The sequence below is a fragment of the Eptatretus burgeri genome, chromosome 11 (assembly GCF_056783735.1).
Source record: "Eptatretus burgeri isolate ZD-2024b chromosome 11, Ebu_testis_v1, whole genome shotgun sequence".
Taxonomy (NCBI): domain Eukaryota; kingdom Metazoa; phylum Chordata; class Myxini; order Myxiniformes; family Myxinidae; genus Eptatretus; species Eptatretus burgeri.
The window spans coordinates 20,979,944-21,002,078 of record NC_140971.1 but is presented as its reverse complement, the minus strand read 5'-3'; the positions used below and the strand labels follow the sequence as shown (position 1 = coordinate 21,002,078).

The window sequence follows — 22,135 nt, the reverse complement described above, 5'->3', positions numbered from 1 at the left end:
AAGGAGATAATGCGGTGTGGGATTCTGCTGTTAGGCTTGAACAGACCCTGGCATTCACTCAACCTTCCAGTGTACCCAAGCGATCTGGAGAATACTATAAAAACAACTTTCCTCACAGAGTGAAGTATTATCAGCAGGTCTAAAACGGTAAAGACTGAATATAAAACAGATGAATTGGTGTTCTTTTACTCATATAAAAGGAGCATCATGACTGAGTCATACCTTGGAGCCACTAAAAGTTCAATATTTCAGCTTGTCGTACCCCTGTACCTCTACTATGACGTCATCCAAGCAATTTTTGGCCTCACTCTAAGTTACAGCCATATTGTAGCATTATAACCCTGATGACAGAAGTGGATCATGGATTCTTCACAGGTGAGGATGAGCGAAGCCATACGGGGCTGCAGCGATTTGTTGGGAATGGGGTGAAACACCGGGCAAAGCTCATCGGTGTGGACATTGTTCCCAATGCCCGTGATGAGAGTATGTGCCAGGACTCCATGATGAAACTCAAGGTGAGACATGGGATGAAGGTTCTTTGTAATCTGTGATGTTTCTCTGTTAAATGTCAGAAAATTCATTCTGTGAAACACGTAACAGGAAGGATGACATTAATTCAAAATTCCATTTCTATCACAAAATGTTGAAAAATATTATGTAGAACACGATATATATATATATATATATATATATATATATATATATATATATATATATATATATATATATATATATATATATATATATATATATATATATATATAAAACAGACTGTTCTTTTTTAAAATATAAAAACATTTTATTAGTACAACAAAATTTAAATATGCATTTCAATAAAAGAGACATTATCAAAGCTTCTGGACTTGCACTCATCAGGATAAAACCGTAAGCAGATGACGAAGAAGCACCAAACTCTTGTTGATAAAGTTAAGAAAGGACAGGATTACCTGATTGGTGGAACCACAGTGCATTATGAATAATGATTATGGGGATAACTCACCAAAGTACTGGTGGTGACATCATGTTAATTAGCTGGGGGCTCGTTGGGGGGGAGTGGGGAGGGGGGGTGGTGGTTTTCATGATGACTCGACGTTGACTGTGGTTGAGTTCTCACAAAGTCAAGCCATGATCGTCAAAATAAATATAAAGTTTGGACAAATTATTTATGTCCACAAATAATAGGATCGGTTGACCTGATGAATGTGGCCTCCATTGCACGAAGGTGAGCTCTACTGCGTCCTCCACTCTAGATTTTAAACCAGCCAATACGATATTGCTCTGCACACTGAGGATCATTCAGTTCTGCACACTGAGGATTATTAAGTTCTGCACACTGAGGATCATTCAGTTCTGCACACTGAGGATTATTCAGTTCTGCACACTGAGGATTATTCAGCTCTGCACACTGAGGATTAAGTTCTGCACACTGAGGATTATTCAGTTCTGCACACTGAGGATTATTCAGTTCTGCACACTGAGGATTATTCAGTTCTGCACACTGTTCTCGCACTTCCTTGCCATTTGATGGTCATTAATTACCAAGTTTGGTGAATTTCAGCACAACCGTTTAGGAGGAGATAGCATGACAGACGGACAGACGGACAGTGAGATGGACAGACAGACAGCCACCAATCAGGGAACAATTACAATATCCCCCCCTTAAGAAATAAAGTGTGGGGGGCATCCAGAAAGACCAATGAAAGATTGATGACCCATGCCAGGACTTGTTTTGTGTGGTGTTTGTGCCCTGCTGTGTTTGTGTGGTGTTTGTGCCCTGCTGTGTTTGTGTGGTGTTTGTGCCCTGCTGTGTTTGTGTGGTGTTTGTGCCCTGCTGTGTTTGTGTGGTGTTTGTGCCCTGCTGTGTTTGTGTGGTGTTTGTGCCCTGCTGTGTTTGTGTGGTGTTTGTGCCCTGCTGTGTTTGTGTGGTGTTTGTGCCCTGCTGTGTTTGTGTGGTGTTTGTGCCCTGCTGTGTTTGTGTGGTGTTTGTGTCCTGCTGTGTTTGTGTGGTGTTTGGGCCCTGCTGTGTTTGTGTGGTGTTTGTGCCCTGCTGTGTTTGTGTGGTGTTTGTGCCCTGCTGTGTTTGTGTGGTGTTTGTGCCCTGCTGTGTGTGTGTGGTGTTTGTGCCCTGCTGCGTTTGCGTGGTGATTGTGCCCTGCTGTGTTTGTGTGGTGTTTGTGCCCTGCTGTGTTTGTGTGGTGTTTGTGCCCTGCTGTGTTTGTGTGGTGTTTGTGCCCTGCTGTGATTGTGTGGTGTTTGTGCCCTGCTGTGTTTGTGTGGTGTTTGTGCCATGCTGTGATTGTGTGGTGTTTGTGTCCTGCTGTTTTGTGTGGTGTTTGTGCCCTGCTGTGTTTGTGTGGTGTTTGTGCCCTGCTGTGTTTGTGTGGTGTTTGTGCCCTGCTGTGTTTGTGTGGTGTTTGTGCCCTGCTGTGTTTGTGTGGTGTTTGTGCCCTGCTGTGTTTGTGTGGTGTGTAGACAATGCATCGATGATGGAGGTTTGAACTGATTACATTTTTGGTTCAAAATATCAGAAGTCAAAGGGTATGTGCCCTTTAATTGAAAATAATTTTGTTACCGCAATAACTTGTGCACTTTGAGATTAGTAACTTGTGCAATGTAATAGATAGACGTCCACCTTACCTATTGTTTTTATTCTTTTGACCCATTTTTTCCGTCCCGCTACGTGTGCTCTATGCTATGCCCCCCCCCACCCCCAAATACGCCAATGACTCTTGCCGGCAAGAGCAGCCGTAACCACCTCAGACCGGTCCCAAAGCTTAGCGCTATTCCTGGCAAAACATTGGATCATAATGTGTTCACACCCTTTCAATAGTTCCACCAATCAGAGGTGGGGTGTGAGGTGAGCAAGGGGGGGAGGGGGTGATAAGCATGCCATATTACGATCCTGCCCCCTTGATAATGCCACCAACCAGGGTGACTTATCGATCGGATCAGAAAGTGCTGACCCCGACACCCTGAGTAATTGCACCAATCGAGGGTGATCCAAGAAGATCAGAAGTGGCCGTAGGTGGGGCTACCCACCGTGAGCCAAACCATAAAGGAGTGGGCTCATTTGAAGCTCATGACTCCTGGGAATTTCATCATTGGTGGCTGGCTCATCATTGTCACTTCCCTGGGGACGACTCGCTGCGTTAAACCCGCAGCTGATTTATGTGCTGGAGTGCTGGGTGTGCCCTTCTGTTCTGGACGGATCAAGCATGGGCATGCTCGGTGGGCAGCGTAAATATCTCAATGCATTGGGGGGGGGTGGTTGTTGGCATGAACCTCGCAGCTGTTGGTGGTTGGTACCTGATGACTGAAAATCAACAATAAAGAGCAGAGGCAGAGCGCCTGGGGGTACCATTGACCACAGTCATGGGGGAACGTCCATGCCATCCAGGAGCCATGGGCCTTCAGGCTCATGCAATCCTCAAGCAGTCCATAGGGATCAGGTGGGCTCTGCTGGATCCAACACACCAGGCCAGGTTGGGCGTTTCATTTTCCCCTAGTTGTATCTCAGTTGAGCAAATGTGCCTGGTGTTGGCTTAATAGTTAGGGTGGTGGTCTTGCGATCCTCGGATCCTGAGTTCAAATCCCACTCAGGGATTTGGCTGTCGAATTAATACCAGGTGGGGTCGACTCTGCCTGTCATCCTTCCAAGGTAGGCAAAATGAATGCCAGCTTGCTGGTAACCTGTGTTGGAATGGCGACCCGTCCAGGATCGTGTCCAATACCCAAGGAGACTGCTTAGGCAGCACCAACGCTCTGCCCAGAGTATGGTCCCAATGGATGGATGGATGGTCGAGCGAATACGAGCCCACATTATTTAGTTAAAGTTGACTACATATAGTTGATCCGTTTCTGTTGGCGCCGTGTAGCATTGGGGATAAGGGGAATCATTTCATGTACAAATCCTGTTCTTATGTTATTTGGTCAAAACTTGTACATATTGTATAAACCTGACGTGGTCTCCAGTTATCCTACCTGTTCCGATAGTTTCATCTGACGGCACTGGTATAATCTGTTTGAGAATGAGATAAGTCTGGTACCGTTAGAGTTCCCGGCAAAACGTGGGTTTTGGTTGCTCGGCTAAAGATAAGACCTGCCCCGTAATTGCTGCCGGCACGTCACTTGCCCTGCACAGAGATTTCAATCCGCACGGTAACACGACCTTTGGACAGGAGGGTCCAGCAGTTTCCCGGGGCGGGGGACTGACGAGGTTGCTCAGCAACTCAGCCGGCAACCGGGTCAGACTGGCATGACCGTTGTAATATCATATTTCATAGAGGAAGAGACTACGTGACCCAATGAGTTGATTATCTTTTATCGAGGATCACACATGCAATTGAATATCGAGTTAAAGACATTTTCTCATTTACTCATTGCTAAGTGCAAATTTCCTAGTTAGTACAAAGTTTTAGGTAAAAATTATTAACCAATCACTGCACACTGCATGTACATTGTGCAACACACATGCTGTGCCGGATCCAAATACTGGATGGTTACATGTGATGAGATGCTGCGTCACGCAACCACCACTTGTGCTATGCGTGCAGGGCTTCAGTGCAGCAGCAAGGGCTCGGGGAATACACAAGCAAAGGATTGTTTTGAGTGTGTGTCTGGATGGGATCCGGATCACTGATGAGAAGACTGGGGTAAGCTTGCTTCTGAAAAGCATTTCATTTTTTCTTCCCACCTTCATATTGGACAGGACCAGGTCCTCTGAGCAGTATTTCCATTACAAGGAACAATGACTATGACTGCCATGCACCAGTTTTTAATCACGTTACTCTATATTTATTCCAATAATTTACATTTATCAAGATATATATATATATATATATATATATATATATATATATATATATATATATATATATATATATATATATATATATATATATATATATATATATATATTGTTCGTCTTTTGGCTGCTCCCGTTAGGGGTCGCCACAGCAGATCATCCGTTATGATCCGCATACTGATTTGGCATAGTTTTTACACCGGATGCCCTTCCTGACGCAACCCTGGTCGCCTCTTACGACACAGGGATAAGGATTGGGTTTCGCCATGATTCCGGGCTGCCCTACACCCTCTCATAGCGTGGCCCAGTGCAGAGCTCCCGTCCTCAAGCGATCCCCCAACCCAAGCCTCCGAGTAGCCGGATTACAGGCGCACGCCACTACACCCAGTTTTTTATATGTGTGTGTGTGTGTGTATATATATATATATATATATATATATATATATATATATATATATATATATATATATATATATATATATATATATATATATATATATAATATTATATATTTAAACGAAAAACACGGTCCGTCCATCCGTCCATGAAGCTGGGTGACTATATGTCGATTAATTATGTCCTGTTTGAATGTCAGTCGCACCCTGACTACCTGTACGTCAATTAATTACATAATATTGGAATGTACCTTTGACACCGTTCGACCTTTTAGACTGCTGAGACCCCTTAGACCATTCATTTATGACCCCCAAGATCTTTAAGATGACCAAGACCCCTAAAGACTTCGAAGACCCGAAATGACCCCGAAGACTTTTAAAACCCTTTCGACTTTTAAAACCTCGAAGACCCTCAAGACCCTTTAAACCCTCAAGACCCTTGAGACCCCTTTAGACACTTAAGATGCCAAGACCCCCATTACCTTTAAGACCCTTTCGACACTTTAGAGACCTTTATATTCCTTTAGATACCTTATATCTTAACACCGTTTCGACCCCTTGTAACCTTCAGACTTTGACCCTTTGGAGTCTAAGACTACTTGGACCTTTTTAGACCCTTTTTACATGCTTGAGAGATTCGACCCTTTTAACCGCTTCGATCCTAACTACGATTGGAATGTACCCTTGAGACCTTTAGACCATCGAGGACACCCATGTTAAGAGAATCTTTATCCTAACCTTCCTGTTGCTCTCCACCCCCCTCCTATCACAGGCTATAGACAGATGTTGTGCTTCTTCCATTGTAATTCTCGTTTCCATTAGATCCTTCTCCACTGTGTACTTCTGGTTTATTGATCTACCCACTGGCCTTCAACTGTTCATCCTGCTTTGGTGCATTATTTTCACTTGTCTTTCTTCCTCTGTTCTTTCAAAACAGTACGTCCAAACCTGCATTTTAGTCTCGATTTACATATTCTGGCACTTACTGTAATTTGTTCGAGTCTTTCTCTGATATCTTAATTTCTAATAAAGTCATCCCATTTTGTGTTTATCATGTTTCTCAACATGTACATTTCAAAGGAATCCAGTTTATTCTCCCCAGTTTTTGTAAGGATCTCCATAGATTATTGAAATTGAAATTGGTATAACTATTGAATTGCGTAACTTGATATTTACCTTTTCTGTTAAATTCCTTTTCCCTAAAAGTAAATTTAAAGTATTGGAGACTGTTACAGCTCCACCAGGCTGAACATTTTCCATTTTGTATTCCACTGATGGGACAGGTCTGCATCTGGACCTGAACCAAAATATAATCGGCTTATTCTTGTCAACTACCCAACTTATCCACCAGGTTTTATCAGAACCTGTCCACAACTTCTTCAAATATGATGCTATATATTGTTTTTGCCATATCTCTCAATGGTTAAGAATCACTTTAAAAATTAAAAAAAATTCTCATATCCGGATCCGGATTCGGATCTTCACCAAAATCTAATCAATTTGTCCTTGTCACACACCCAAAGTGTCTACCATGTTTCGTACGAATCCATCCGCAACTTTTTTGAGACATCCTGTGAACACAGAGATGGCCTCTCAGCGTCCGTGGAGTCAAAGGAACGTAAAATTGTCAAGGATAACACCACAATCAATACAGCAATCACCAAGATGAGTTGCGAGGTGAGGAAAGCGTGGGATTAAGATGCCGCTCCATAATCACCAATATAGTGACCAACGTTGTGAGAGGTGAGGAAAGTGTGTGACTTGTCACACCATCTAAATGGACCATTGTTTGCTGACATGTAACAATAGACACAAATAACGATGCTGGGAAAAACTGGCACACCCAATTGGTCAGTGCCATGACCAATCGATGAGTGAAGGAAAAACAGACACACCCAATTTGTTAGTACCATGACTAATTGATGAGTGAAGGGATAACAGATACACCCAATTGGTCAGTGCCGTGACTAATCGATGAGTGAAGGAGAAACAGACACACCCAATTGGTCAGTGCCATGACCAATCGATAAGTGAAGGAAAAACTGGCACACCCAATTGGTCAGTGCCATGACCAATCGATGAGTGAAGGAAAAACAGACACACCCAATTTGTTAGTACCATGATTAATTGATGAGTGAAGGGATAACAGACACACCCAATTGGTCAGTGCCGTGACTAATCGATGAGTGAAGGAGAAACAGACACACCCAATTGGTCAGTGCCATGACCAATCGATAAGTGAAGGAAAAACTGGCACACCCAATTGGTCAGTGCCATGACCAATCGATAAGTGAAGGAAAAACTGGCACACCCAATTGGTCAGTGCCATGACCAATCGATGAGTGAAGGAAAAACAGACACACCCAATTAGTCAGTGCCGTGACCAATTGACAAGTGAATATTGCTGACATAGCTACAGCCTCACAACCTCGATTTATTAAAGTACATTAGTCTTATGCATTGAAGATATTTCATTGCATGAGGACTAATAGGATACGTTACTCCTCTTGTGGAGGCTCTTGTTGAGAACACTTATTAAGGTCAACCCTTCATGTAAATCCTTGTACTTTATGATGTCATTTTCACAGCAAGAACCATCTACTTCTGTGCTTTTGCGACTAGTTCTCCTTGAGCAAGGCTTGCACTAAGCGTTGTGGCATTACATGCGGAGACCTTCACAATCTTCTTGCATTTAATCATTTTTGACTTGCCTTCTGGGTCCTGGGTTTTGTCAGGTCAGGTCAGATCAGATCTGTGACCTGCTACAGGTATCATGTAAACCTGTACTAACCTGTTCCATGGTCGGGTTGTCTGCAACTAAAACATCTCCCCCACCAGGTTTTCTAGTGAGGAGGGTGTTTGGATATGGACACCCAGCAGGATGAAAAACCACACCTGTCAAAGGGCGGAGGAGCTCATTGTGAGCCAATGACCATCCATATCGAGTGCCCAACTGTATCTGCAGTTGTCCTCCTGCAATTGGATTACTTTTTATTAGGAGGTTGGTGGCAGGATTTGCACTCCAGCCACTGTTAACCCCTTCATTCCACAAAATTTACTAAAAGCATGAAAAAAATCTGAAAAAAAACACTCCGTGGGAGTACCGCCTGTGCAGCTTCCCTTCACAGGGCAGCTCATCAGATAAAGGGATTGTGGCAAAGCTTTAGGGACCCCCAATCTTTGATGTTGGGAGAGAAACCACAGGGTAACCTTCCCGGGTCAGATTGCAGTAGTGTTTGGCGGGGTAGTGCTGAGGTGTCATCCACAAGATGGCGGTCTCCTTGGGTTAACCTGAGGCGGTCCCTTCGGGTGGGAGACTGGAATGTCCTATCCCAAAGAGGGGATGATCACCTGTCTCTGTTATCATCTGAGGTCAAGCGTTTCAACATCGGTATTGCAGCTCTGTCTGAGGTTCGGAGAACGGATTGCGGCGAGATCATGGCGGGTGGTTACACCTACTATTGGTCTGGCCACTCTGATCATTACCAAGGAGTTGCTGTACCTGTGTCCAATAAGCTGACTCCAATGATAATTGAGGTAACACCGGTCAACGAGCGTATTATAAGACTCAAGATTCGTCACTCCTTGGGTGTCATTTCCCTGGTCTCTGTTTATGCTCTGACTGAGGCGAGTGATCTCACCGTGAAGGACACATTCTATGCCACATTCGAGTCTGTGGTTGATCAGTGCCCCAGACGAGATACTATTCTAGTCTCGTGGGATTTCAATGCATCAACTGGAACTGATAGGGATGGTTATGAGACGTGTGTTCGTCCCCTTTGATCTAGAACTGTGAACCAGAACAGCACTAAATTTCTTGACTTTGCAAGAAGTTCATTGTTCATTGTTCATTGGCCGGTTCATTGTTTCAGCACCCACAGGCTCATCACTGGACTTGGTATTCCAACGCTGGCGGTGTGGCAAAGGAGATTGACCATGTGCTCGTTGATGGTCGCTGGAGGATGATCCAGAACTGCAGGGTCTACCGGAGTGCTCAGTACCTCAATACTGACCGTTGTGGATGTTATTTCGGTTACGGATGTTAAAGACATCCTAAGTTTGTTTTCTTGTGGTGTCGAATCCTACTATTAATTTGTTGGAGCAACTCTGAAGATGCAGCTTAAATTTACCATCAAGAATGGTACCATCCCAGTCAAGGCTGGATGTTGGCAAGCTCAAGCATGAGAGGGTAGCTGAGGAGATTTGGGGGGTCTGGTTGCTTTGAGGGGATGCTGAAGAGTTGTGGATTTCCTTCAAGACCACCATCCTTGATGTTGCCAAGAGATATCTTGGAAGAATTTTGTCTCAAAAGGGACACTGGATACCATTGATCAGAGTCACAGGGCCAGGCTGAATGGCAGAGCTGAGCTGTTCAGGGTGCTGAGGCATAAAACTCTATGTGCACTGATGGTGGACAAGGAGGCCTATGTGCGAGGAATCTGTGAGGGGGTAGAGCATCACCTGTGGACAGGTGATTCTCGTCCCGCTTACAGGGGAATTCACACATTGCATTCCTTCAAGCCCATCCCTCGGTGTACTGCAGTTAGAGCAGAGGGTGGTGGTCTTTTGACAGAGGAGTCCGAAGTGAAGGCCCACTGGGCCGGTTACTTTAAGCAGCTGTACCAGGCTGATCCCCCAGCTTTCGAGTTGGATGTCAGCGGTGTTAATATCCCTATTGGCATTGCTGACCCTCCAATCAACTGTGGTCCACCTTTATTTGTGGAAACACAGGCTGTGGTGAACCAGTTGAAATGGGGTAAAGCTCCAGGGATCTGTGACATCCATGCTGAACTTCTCAAGGCTGGTGGAAATGCTGCACTCGTGTCGTTGCATGCAGTTCCGTGCTCTGCTTGAACACAGGCATCATCCCAGCTGATTGGAAGAGGGGCCTTGTTGTTCCTCTCTGGAAAGGGAAGGGTGATCGCCAAGACTGCAACTACTTCCGAGGGTGATGCTGCTCTCAGTGCCGGGCAAGGTCTTTCCTCGGATAATTCTTGATAGGGTTCGCCACCATCTGCTTGAGCAACAGTATCCAGGGCAGTCAGGCTTTACACCAAAGGGGTCACCAATTGACCATATCCTTGCTCTTCGGGTCCTCAGCGAACGCAGACGAGAGTTTCGGCAGGGGCTGCTTGCAGCTTACATTGATCTCTGTAAAGCATTTGATTCAGTGAATCGGGATTCCCTCTGGAGGATTCTTGGTCTTCGTGGGGTGCCACCAAAATGGATCCATCTGACGTATGAACTATACTTTGGCACTGAGAGTGCTGTAAAATGTGGTGATGCCATCTCTGAGTTATTTCCTGTTGTTGCTGGAGTTTGTCAGGGGTGTGTACTGGCTCACACACTTTTCAGCACTTGTATGGACTGGATTCTGCGGAGGATGTCGGACAGATCAAGCTGTGGTGCATCATTTGGGAATGTCAAGATCTCTGACCTTGATTTCGTAGGCGATGCAGTCATCTTTGCGGAGACTTTAGATATCCTTTTGGGGGCCCTCGAGGTGCTGAATGAGGAGTCGGAGCCACTGGGATTACGAGTTTCCTGAGTCCAAACTAGGATCCAGACTTGGAATGACATCTTGGATGCTGCTATCCTGTCTGTACCTGTTTGTGGTGAGGGTGTTGAAGTCACGGATTGATTCACTTACCTTGGCAGTGATATTCATGTCTCTGCTGGCTGTGAGCCAGAGGTCAACAGACATCTGGGTCGGGCCTGGGGAATCATGGATTCATTGAATCATGGGGTGTGGCGCTGCCGGTACCTGTGTGGGAGGATGAAAGTCCGAGTCTTCAGGTCCTTGGTCCTTCCAGTCTCACTCTATGGATGTGAGACTTGGACTCTGACCAAGGATCTGAGACAGAGACTTAATTCCTTTGGTTCGAGGTCTCTTCGGAGAATCCCTGGCTATCACTGGTCGGACTGTATGTCCAACGAGTGGTTGCTGAGAGAGACTCAAATGAGATTTGTTACCTGCATAGTCCGTGAGCATCAGCTGTGGCTGTATGGACATGTAGCTCGTTTTTCTGATGCTGATCCTGCTCACCAGATTCTCTCAGCGACGGAGCCTCATGAGTGGAGGAGGCCAATTGGCTCTCCACGTGCTTCATGGTTGCAGCATGTTGATCAGCATTTCAAGGAGATGGGGGCGGGCCAGGCTTCTGCCTGGGGGATGGCCAGACGGAGGCCCCTGTATTACCAGCGGAAAGTGGACGCAGTGACGCGCTGCTCCGGCACATGCTCCCATACCTGACCTGACCTGACTTAACCTGGGTCCACATCAGTCTTTGTCCTTCTCACACTGTTCCTGCAGGATCTCGATGCTTGTGTATGATATGATACTCTGTTGACATCGACCCACAGACCGACACCTGACAAAAGGAGCAAGGCTCTCAACGGACTTCAGACTGTAATTTCATGGTTTCTTTCTCAGACTTTTTTCGTTTTCTACAACTGAATCACAACCTGCAGGCTGGGAATGTCATTGTTGAAATCATACGGTTTAGATCATCCGATTTCTGATGGCATTTGCTCCACCAAGGGCCCCCACTCCTTTACCCGTGGTACTCCTTCATCCCGAAAGCTGTTGGCACTTTCTATGGTAGTTATATTACTTTGCTGTCGCCAAGAATTCAGAGTTATCAGACACTGGTGGTACCATCTACTGCCGTAACGGTATCAGGCTACAACTCCCTGATATGATAAAAACTTATTGCTCATTAATCCTGGATACCAGATACATATTAGAGAAGTAATTTGTCAAATTTTGTGTTTTCTACGACAAACCTAGTTAGGCCGGACTGACCTGACACATGACTTCGGAAGCGATGCATAGAAAGTAGTCCATGATGAAATAGTAAACTCTTAACGACCGTTAAAATTGAACACTAATAAGTCATTCGAACTCCAGAAGTGTGTTTTCCACATTTAATGCTTCCTGCAGCTCAGTGTAATTTCGCGTTTCAACATGCTTTCATGATTAATCAAATCAGTTATAAGCATCACTTTCACAGATATGAGGGCAAAAACCAGGCAGCAGCAATTCTGTTAGATATTCAATAAATATGGTAAATTGAAACCCCAACACCATTTACAATCCCATTGTCTTTTCTAATTGGGCCATCACCTTTCTTTGTCTTTTTCTTATTACCTCTATAACCTCAAGCACTCACCCTGCCACTAATTATCTGAAATTTTATTAACACTCCATGTGACATCTTTGAGCTTGTCCTGATTAATTTAAACATAAAAGCATAAATCTAATGAATAACCACTTTGGAGATAACCTTATAGGTCCATGTAAAGCTGGCGGCTGGCAGGGTAGCCGAGATGTATGTGCACACACACCTCTGAGCTCTGTCGCTTGGGTTCAAATCTCAACTAGGCTATACATTGTCTTGGTATTTCGTACGCAGGATGAGACATCGATGTGCATACCATCCTTTTAGATGGACGTTGAACTGGTTCTCCAGTCTGCGAATATTAGTTTTCATGTACCGTACTCTATACATTAGCATCAGCTCTGCTGAAACAGCTTCTATGGCTGGGGTTACAATCCTGGACAGGTTGCCACTCTGACACAGGACATCAGGTTGGAATTTGGAATTTGGAATTTTGCCAGGGTGCTGGCGATTGCTCGCCAACTCTTTGTGAAGAATACCTTAGGATCCTTAACATCCACCACTTCATGCCAACAGATGGGACGGCACAGACGTTGATGAATCACCCTGCCGATGAAACACTGAGATGACAATTTATAGCTGGGCCGAGATTCTCACCCAGGCTGGAGAGCTCAGGGGTGACTGTAATACATCTAAGCCCTCTGACCAGTCCCCAACATTAGTTGATGGATGTTGAAGATCCCATGGTTGTCCTTCATGAAGAGTTGGCGAGGTATCACCAGCACTAATGATATCCTAATGTCTCTGTTCCCCACTGTTTTGTCCTTCCCTCTCCTACCCCTCTTGTATCCTGCCCCCCCCCCCTTGTTGTGTGTTAGTTCTCATACGAGCCTTGACAATGTATACAAAAAAGAAGTAAAAAAGCACCCTGGCCAAATTCCAAATTCCTTCCCTGTCTGACTTCTCGGAAGGCAATGACAAACCATCAGCATAACTCTTCCAAATAGCATCCAAATCACATCCAGTATAAACCATATCCTAAACTTTTGCCCAGGTACTGCTTCAGCAGTATCGACGCTCTGTAAAGAGTATGGTACACTGATGACGTCGAAGGCTTGCTCCATAACGGTTGTTACAGGGTAGAACAGTCGACCCAAAAATGATCACCAGTCTTATAGGTGTAGGTCTTCCATCTTCAAGTCCACACTGCAGCCCTCTTCCGATGACATTCTAGTGAAAGCCTATATCCTGGCATGAAGAACAGCAGGAACAATATGGGGAAATGAAGTTAGAGGAAGCTGCTCCAGACCATCAATCATGTAACATTGGCAATTTGCAACTTGTTTTGTTTATCCCTGGCAATGATCGAATTAAGGTGATTAAAACTTTTGTTGAGAAGTGAATTGAGATTTCATGTGACTCATGCTGAGCAAATAAAATCTACTGGGTGGAAGGGGAGGAGGGGGATAGAATTCTGCTCAAGCGAGGGTGAGATCAGGGATAAAGGTAAGGAATTGTTGGGTGGTGCTGATCGAGGAGGAGGACGAGGGGGGTTATCCGAGCGCGATGATTTTGTTGAAAAAATAACTTTCAATAAAAAAAAAAATCAGGTATGAGCAGCAAGTGTACTACTGTAGCTCTCAGCAGTACTTTAAACATTATTCGATGTAATATATTTTAGCACGTCAGCAATGTTTGATTTGGTGCTGAAAACGTTTGTGCACCGAACATTATTTCATGGAATCGTTAACAAGGTGATCTTATGAATAATAAAATTGTTGAAACAGAAAGGGCAGGATAGTGGGGTTCGCATGATAAAACACAGGCTCTAAAATAGTGACAGCAAGAAGTGCCGTGTCCAGGAGCACATTTTCATTCGGATGACGATGGGAAGCCGGCTGTAGCATCTACATTTAGGTTACGGATGTTAAAGACATCCTAAGTTTGTTTTTTTGTGGTGTCGAATCCCACTATTAATTTTTACAATTGGTCACTGGATTTGACACCAATCCAAATATTTATGAGGGACCATATGCATCAAAGAGGTACATATATCGAACACAGTTTCAAATGGAGCACCTCGCCACCATTAGAGTATTTAATTTGCATCGGATGTGGCAATACATGGGAATTGTTGCTCCTAGCTTGTTGGCTCGATGACAGAAGACGCCATTGGTATTTTTGCCACCACCATCTTTCCCTTTTTAGAATCCCGTGCAGGCACGGGCAACTTGCTAGTGTTTGTAAATGTAGAAATCACTGTGCGCAGCTGCCCTGCCCAAATTCCCTCTTCCTATATTGATTAAAATGGGAACAGGAAAGTTTGTTATGAAATGGAGGATGATGTTGAATTGAATTGAGTTAATAGTAAGAGTAAGGTTAGCAAAAGGAAAAAGAGAATACAAGGGATTTTGTTAATTAACCCCCGTTGGACTTGGTCCGAGACGGGGGCTTATGGATTTGGTCTTGATTTTCGTGTCCGTGTGTGCGTGCGTGCGTCCGCAACCATTTCTCGGACACGTTTGAACCGATTTTGTTCGTACTTATCACAAAGACAACACATGGTGGGATACATGGCAAGTTGGAGGTGATGAAAAACGGGTTGGTGGGAATTGAAAGCAGGTTTTCATTTTTTTAATTTATTTTTACCAAACGTGGTAAAAACTTCATTCGAGATGTTGTCAGTGACACAAAATACACCAGAATACCGAGATAGTCGTTTATTGATGAGGTGGTGTTGCAGCTGTTTAGAACTCAACTCAAATGTTTAGTTACCGTTACAGTCTAAGTATGGACTCATGTCAACGATTGTGGAGCACCAAACGAGCGGAGATCAATCAAACTGATATGGCCAGGACCTAACGGACGAGTCACTTCATGTGACTGTGCTCGGCATTGTGTTCACCATAGACTTTCTTTGCCTTTCTGACGGAATCTCTCGGAGGATCAAACTTATGACCCTGGGTGGGGGGTGGAGGTTAGGGGTTTTACAGGAGTTGGCTTTACATTTGACAAGCAATCGATCTTGTTCTTGTGAACTTGTTAGATACTTTCCTCTTCAGCATTACTGTGAGGCAGGACATGTATGTGCTGAACTCCTGTAAGCAGAAGGCCAAGTCGTGGCTCCCCGTCTGCCCTTCTCATCAACGATGCAAGTCTGCTGTTGGCTTAACAGTTAAGGTGGCTGTATTAAGATCTTCAGGTCTTGAGTTTGAGCCCCTGTTTTTCTGTTGAAATAACACCAGGTCGATTGACTCAGCCTGTCGTCCTTCCAAGATTGGCAAAATGAGGACCAGCTTACTAGTAAAAGCGGCACTGCATCAGCGGCACAACCGTGCTTTCAGAAAAATGATGCAGCCAGAATGCACAGACTGCATACGAAACAACACCACCAATAACAACATAAACGACATCTCATGACACCAATTACCATTCCAAATTCAAACTGTAACGAGAAGGGCACTCGGTAGAGCGCATACCTCTGCCATGTAATGCCTGATCCACGAGAACATATTGGGCCCAATACATTTTTGAAATATCGTGCTGCACAGTACTATATCGTTTGTGGCCCATCTCTCAACGGTGAAGAATCACTTAAAATTTCTAGTAGTCGGATCCGGATTTGAATCTTCACCAAAATTGAATCATTTCTTCCTTTACTTGTTGCACACCCAACATATCCACCAAGTTTCGTCCGAATCCATCCACAACTTTTTGAGATATTGTGTATACAAACAGACAAACAAACAGGTAGACAGACAGACAAACAGACAGAAAGGGGTGAAAACATAACCTCCTTCACCTTCAGCGGTGGAGGTGATAAACATTAATGAAATGGGATACTGCCATCTGGCCAATGAAAATGTATGGGAAACGGCACTGGACTCAAACCTGGCACTCTCTCTGTAGGTCTTTCTGATAAGATGGTGCCATGTATCATATTTAATTATTTTTTTATTTCGCTTTGAATTTGGTAATTCGTTGACACCTTGGATGAACGAAAACAATCTGAATCAAATAAAATCCTGCCATTTAAGATACTCAAAAGTACTGATAAATATCACCAAGAAGTGGAAGAGCGAATTGGAAATCACAGATCGATTGATGCGTGGTGACGGCAACATGGTCAACGTGATCAGAAGTAAAGTGATACTGCGTGCAGAATCCTGGAGGACGTCAACGTGGCCATCAGAGAAAGCTCATGACGTCACACAGCCGTTGTAGTGGACACCAAAGTGATACTTTGCATATTGACCGCAAGTCGTTACAGGTTTATCAGTCTGTGCGTCAATCCTTGCGAGTGGAATGGAAGTGAAACGTTGCGTTTTAAAATTGATTGTACTTTCCATCCAACACTGGTTTTGTCCACACTTACATGGCTCTGCGGGTTTTCACAAACGAAAGGGGTCAAACCCATAAAATCCGCATCACTTGCCACGTATACATGTGCACATCATTTTGTTTCACGATGCAATCACACATGGGGGGACTGACGCCCATTTTCGTTATAACAAGCTCAAATGAGCTAAGATCCTCGTCCTCTTAATGATGACGTCATAAAAACGAATATGACGTCATAAAAACGAATATGACGTCATTATGATGTATAAGGTTTGCGATAAATTATCTGTGCTAATGCCCGGCTTGATTCCCGCAAACAAAATTGACGTCAACTTTTTTTCTAGGAAGAATTTCGAAAATCGGAGATGGTTACTGCCCACGCGTGGGCTTTCTGCATATACATGGCAAGTTTCACGAAGATCCGATGAAAACTCTGGGTTGTGAAACAAAAAATCTCAAAAAATAGGAATGACGTCATAAAAATTGATATGACGTCATAGTGATGTCTCGTATGTGCGGTAATTCATCTCTGCTAATGCCGTGTTTGATTCCCGCAAACCGAATTCAAAAAGCTTGCCGAGTTTCGGAGATAACTTTTTTGGCGAATTCCATTAGCGGAGATATTTTGACGTCATAACTTTTTTTTTCTAGGAGGAATTTACAAAATTGGAGATGGTTACTGTCTGCGCAGGGTATTTTTACATAAATACGCCAAGTTTCAGGAAGTTTTGATGAAAACTGTCGGCTGTGAAACAAAAAAGTCCACAAGAAGAAGATGAAGAACAACAACGTGAGTAAGACTTAGAGATCCTCCACGAGGATCTAAAAAAAACCCGACGTTGAACACGTCCTCAACCATTTCTCAGTCATGCACGGTCAAATTTTGTTCAAACTTGGCGCAAGCACAGTGCATGATGGCATACACTTGCGCCTCACTTTATTTTGCGATCTGATCAAAGATGTGGCCGACTGGTCGACGCGGCTATTTTAGTTGGAAAAGAACACCTGATGTTGAACACGTCCTCAACCATTTATCGGACATGCATTTACCGCGATTGTTTAAACTTAGCGCACAGATAACGAATGATGGCTTCCATATGCACGTCATTCTTCTTTGAGATCAGATCCAAGATGGCCGACTGGCGGCCATTTTGTTACTTAAATGTTTTCATTTCATGAACAATGCTTTAAGGTAGTGAGGGTTGAATTAATTGATAACTCGGCCACTTTTCACTCACTTTTGAACACCTATTTTCTTAGAAAACTACATGATTTTATTCTTTCTTTTCATACTTATACTATGAAGCATATTTCATGAAAATGAAAAAAAAAAAAATTCTGATTACTCTTTTTAATTTCACCACAACCACCTTTAAGTACAGGTTACAAAAACCGACCAGACAGCATTTCCAACTGAATGATAAGTTTATATTGTCTACAGTTATGTAATTTGTTTTATGTATAAATAAATATTATTAAATCTGGTACTGTTTGTGTAATTCAGGATGTTTCCTCCAAAATATATGAACACTGAATCCCTTTTGTGTGAAATTTGCATTCCCAATCGAAAAACATCATCCATGTCACGTGACCAACTATCTTACACAATGTAGCTACGTGACCCAGATCATTAATACTCATGACCGAATAGCCCAATCGTCCACAATCTTCCATGTCACATGACCACTCAAGTCAGTAGCACATACCCATAAATCTTACAAATATGGGCGAGCCTTTTAACTCCGCACAACAAAATTACCGAAACCATGGGGGCTATGACATTTTATGTCTTTTCTTCTTGTTAATAGAAGGAATGAGGTGAGTTTTGAGAATATAAGGAAATTCATTAAGTTAATTAAATATGGATACAGCACAGGCACGGTGGAATAAATGTCTTTCTCTTTAACCTGTTTCCTTGTAAATAAATAATTAAAATGATGTGAAAAAACCCCAAAAGCATATTGTGTGTATATAAATTATTTTTCCAGAGCTATTGCAATAGTCGTACAGTGTATGTGATGGTAGTTTAACTGTGAGTAAACCAGCAAGAACTTCCTTCCACTGAATGGAGCATCATCCAAATGAGTTGGGCAGTACTCGTCATATACCGACTGTTTCTCTTTCGTTTATGCGAGGAGTGCCTACCCTTCTCTTCGCTGATTGGTTTAATCAAAACACAGCACGGTGTACTTCACAAACATATTGCATGTGTAAGTGTAAATCTCAATGAGGATGTAAAATGAAGTGAAACGCTTGAAAAAGGATCGTTTATAACACGTTGTTCTTGTTGCTGTTGCTGCTGTCATGGTGGATGTGGTAGCGATTGTTTGTGTGCTCCTTCAGTGTACTTTTATGTTATTTTCCATTGCTTCGTGAAATATTACAATACCAGCAAATACCACCCTTCGCTTTGCTGACTGGACTACTAAAGGGGAGAGAAAAAGAGTGGGGGGGGGGAGATGGGATGGGGGAGCGAGAAAGGAGTGAGGAGCAAGGAGGAGGGGGGAAGGGAAGGCAGAATGGGGGGCGGGAAGCAGTGAGGAGAAGGGAATGCAGCGTAAGGGGAGGGGAAGGGAAGGCAGCATGAGGGGAGGGGGAAGGAAAGGCAAGGCAGCGTACCGGGGCATTACGGGGCAAAAGTGCTTTCAATCGTCCATTACGAAAGGGAAATTGTTGCTGTTGCAGAATTTGGTTTCTTTGAATCTTTGAAACCTCATTCTCAACCGTCACTAATAGGTACTCTCTCTGGTGTTTGGTTTTCAAATATTTTAGCATATTGGACGTATTACAGTGATGAACAATATCTATTGAACAAAGTGAGCATGCAACTTTCGGACTGTTTTCTTTTACCCTCCCAAAATAGTTCCAAACTGTACTTCTGGACCTTATGACGACATGTTGTCAAAACTTTATCAGTTGATGTATTGCCTACCATCCATCAGCAAAACAATCAGCATGCTTTACCAGCCAATTCTAAATGTCTTGCTGTTCATTTAAAAGGAACACGCCCTGGGAGGAGGTAAGCGTGAGGTGAGAGGAAGGGAAGGCAGACGTGCAGTGGAGTGTTAATTAAGATTCATTCTGTCTGATCAAAATTATTCTGCATGGAATAACAGTAAAGATGGAAAGAAAATAATGTCTGAAATCCATTTTCTACCAGTCATATGATAAACACCACGCGGAGATGAACACCGCCCCGACACGTCTGGAGGCATCCACCATTCGGACATATCCGGAGACAAACACCATCTGGACATGTCCAGAGACAACCGCCTTCTGGAGATAACCACCATCCGGACACGTCTGGAGATAACCACCATCTGCATATGTGCGGAATATCAAATAATATGCGAATACAACTTTGGGTGTTTATAAGCATTACAGCTGAAATGCGATAAGCTCTGGAATCCCTTCACCTGAACCAAATTAAAAAAAATTAAACTGTGGAATTGACCTTAGCAGCAGTTCTGACTGCAAAAAAAAAAATGTTCATTTGTCCAATTTGTACATTGTTTGACACTCCGGTCATCTTCGGATGGTGTTTAATATGACCACGCTGGTTTGGCAAGCGAATAGCGATTGGTTATAACAAACACCATCCGGAGATTCACGGAATATCAAACAATGTGCAAGTTTAAGTGGCTTAAGCACTCAAGCATGCATTCCATTCAAAACCGTTGATAAGGACCGGCTGGCTTGGTAAGTGCTGGCAAGCTACTTGCGAACTGAACACACCCCTGGACATCTCAACAGCACACAGTACAGACAAAATGCTGACAAAAAGACAGTTAAAAAAAATAAAAATTAAAGACTTCAAATTTTAATCACGACTATTTCTGTTGTAATGAAACCATGCTTTGTTCAGTTTTCAACACGTTGTTTTAGTTTTTAAAATGTATATAAACTCAGAGGTGATGTTGAGTGTACAAAAGTGTACATGTACATTTCATATAACTTGAAAGGGTACGTGTACATTTGTACGTAACTTATTTAAAGTGTAAGTGCACATAATAATTTCTAAAAGAAGAAGTAAAAAAAAAATCTCGGCAATTTCCCCGTCCTCCTGACTAATTAATTACGTACGCAGGAATTTCACGACCAAGCTGATTTTTGTCGCCTCTAATATTTATTTACTTCACATAATATGTGAATTGCATGTCCATAAGTTTGTTTCTAAACTTTAATGTCAGGCAAATGCCAAAAGTGTTTTTTTAACTGAACACCACTATTTTATTTCCTCTGCATTATGAGAACTAGTGCGTGGCCGTACGTGCGTGGCTGTACGTGCGTGGCCGTACGTGCAAAAAAAAATAAAAAAAAAACTTTCAAACCGCGTGCCAGAAACAACAACCACACAGAGCGTTCCTTCGCTCTCGCGTGCCCGTATGGGCGTGGCCGTACGTGCGTGGCCGTATGTGCAAAAAAAAAAAACTTTCAAACAAACACACAGGTCATTCCTTCGCTCTCATAAACGACGACTGGATTGGGGCATTGTGTTTATCTATAAATGCGGATAAGAAATCGAGAAATTATTCGAATACATTAAGTCATCACTATGCGGAAGTCCGTGCATTGTAACCCGTAATGGGGAACGTGCTCTAACTTGGCCATAACTTGGGAAGCACTTGTACGATTAATTTCAAACCTTGACAAGGTAAACAAACTGAGATTGCTGGAATTATAGATAGAAGATAGATACTGTGGGTGCAAAACGCCAAGCAACGTGTCCTGTCATTGGTAATTGATGATCTCTTCCCCAACGGCCACGCCTACGCAGCAACGTGTCCTGTCATTGGTTTGGTAAATAAATGGCCATAACTTGGGAACCACTTGTCCGATTAATATCAAACCTTGAAAAGGCACATCCTCAGGTCCCCAGCAACATATCTGGCAAGTTTCAATTAGATCGGACCAGCGGTTGTCGAGAAACAGCGGTCACACACACAAACACACACACACACACACACACACACACACACACACACACACACACACACACACACACACACACACACAGATTGCTGGAATTATAGATAGATATGTACCTTCATTGGGCGGTGTGTAGTTGACCGCTGCCACGATCATTGTGAAAAAACCTGCATTACCTCAATTCCTCTGCATGAAAGGTAATCAAAATGTACCTTTGTTTCCTCAAAACGGTATCTTCATTTCATAATTAAAGATGTGTTGTTCATTCTTCAAATGTACACCGGAGGCCTGTGATTCGGCTGAACGGCTGGCTTGGCAAGCTATAGCAAGCTGATTGGTAATGGGACACACCCCAGCACCTTCATCAAGGCAAACACAAAAACTGGCGTAAATATGGAGGAGGGAGCACACACACACAGTCTTGCTTAAAGCTGAATTATAAGATACACGCTTAGTTATAATAATCGTTAATTTCTTTAAATCTTCAGATTTCACTCCAGATTTTGACAGTTATTTAGTCCACCAGCTCTGATCCTCAAATCTGA

The 22,135-nt window shown here is 43.4% G+C and overlaps 1 protein-coding gene, 1 long non-coding RNA gene and 1 pseudogene across 5 annotated transcripts in view; 1 reads left to right on the top strand and 2 right to left on the bottom strand.

Moving 5' to 3' along the window:
* Positions 1–22,135, top strand: part of LOC147016632 (uncharacterized) — a 110,480-nt gene that overhangs the window by 31,584 nt on the left and 56,761 nt on the right. For all 3 annotated transcript variants that reach the window (XM_085845485.1, XM_085845483.1, XM_085845484.1), the window contains exons 3-4: positions 376–515; positions 4,554–4,652. In XM_085845485.1, the coding sequence (XP_085701611.1) occupies positions 376–515; positions 4,554–4,652 (239 nt within the window). The remainder of the gene's footprint in view (positions 1–375; positions 516–4,553; positions 4,653–22,135) is intronic.
* The window catches only part of LOC147016631 (uncharacterized), a 109,897-nt gene continuing 88,205 nt past the window's right edge, over positions 444–22,135 (bottom strand). The window contains exon 5 of one of the 2 annotated variants that reach the window (XR_015049129.1): positions 444–582. This is a non-coding gene — a long non-coding RNA (uncharacterized LOC147016631). Of the gene's footprint in view, positions 583–21,743; positions 21,950–22,135 lie in introns of those variants that run through there. The other variant, XR_015049130.1, reaches the window with a different exon arrangement.
* On the bottom strand, positions 5,053–5,193 carry LOC147016633 (signal recognition particle RNA; annotated as a pseudogene).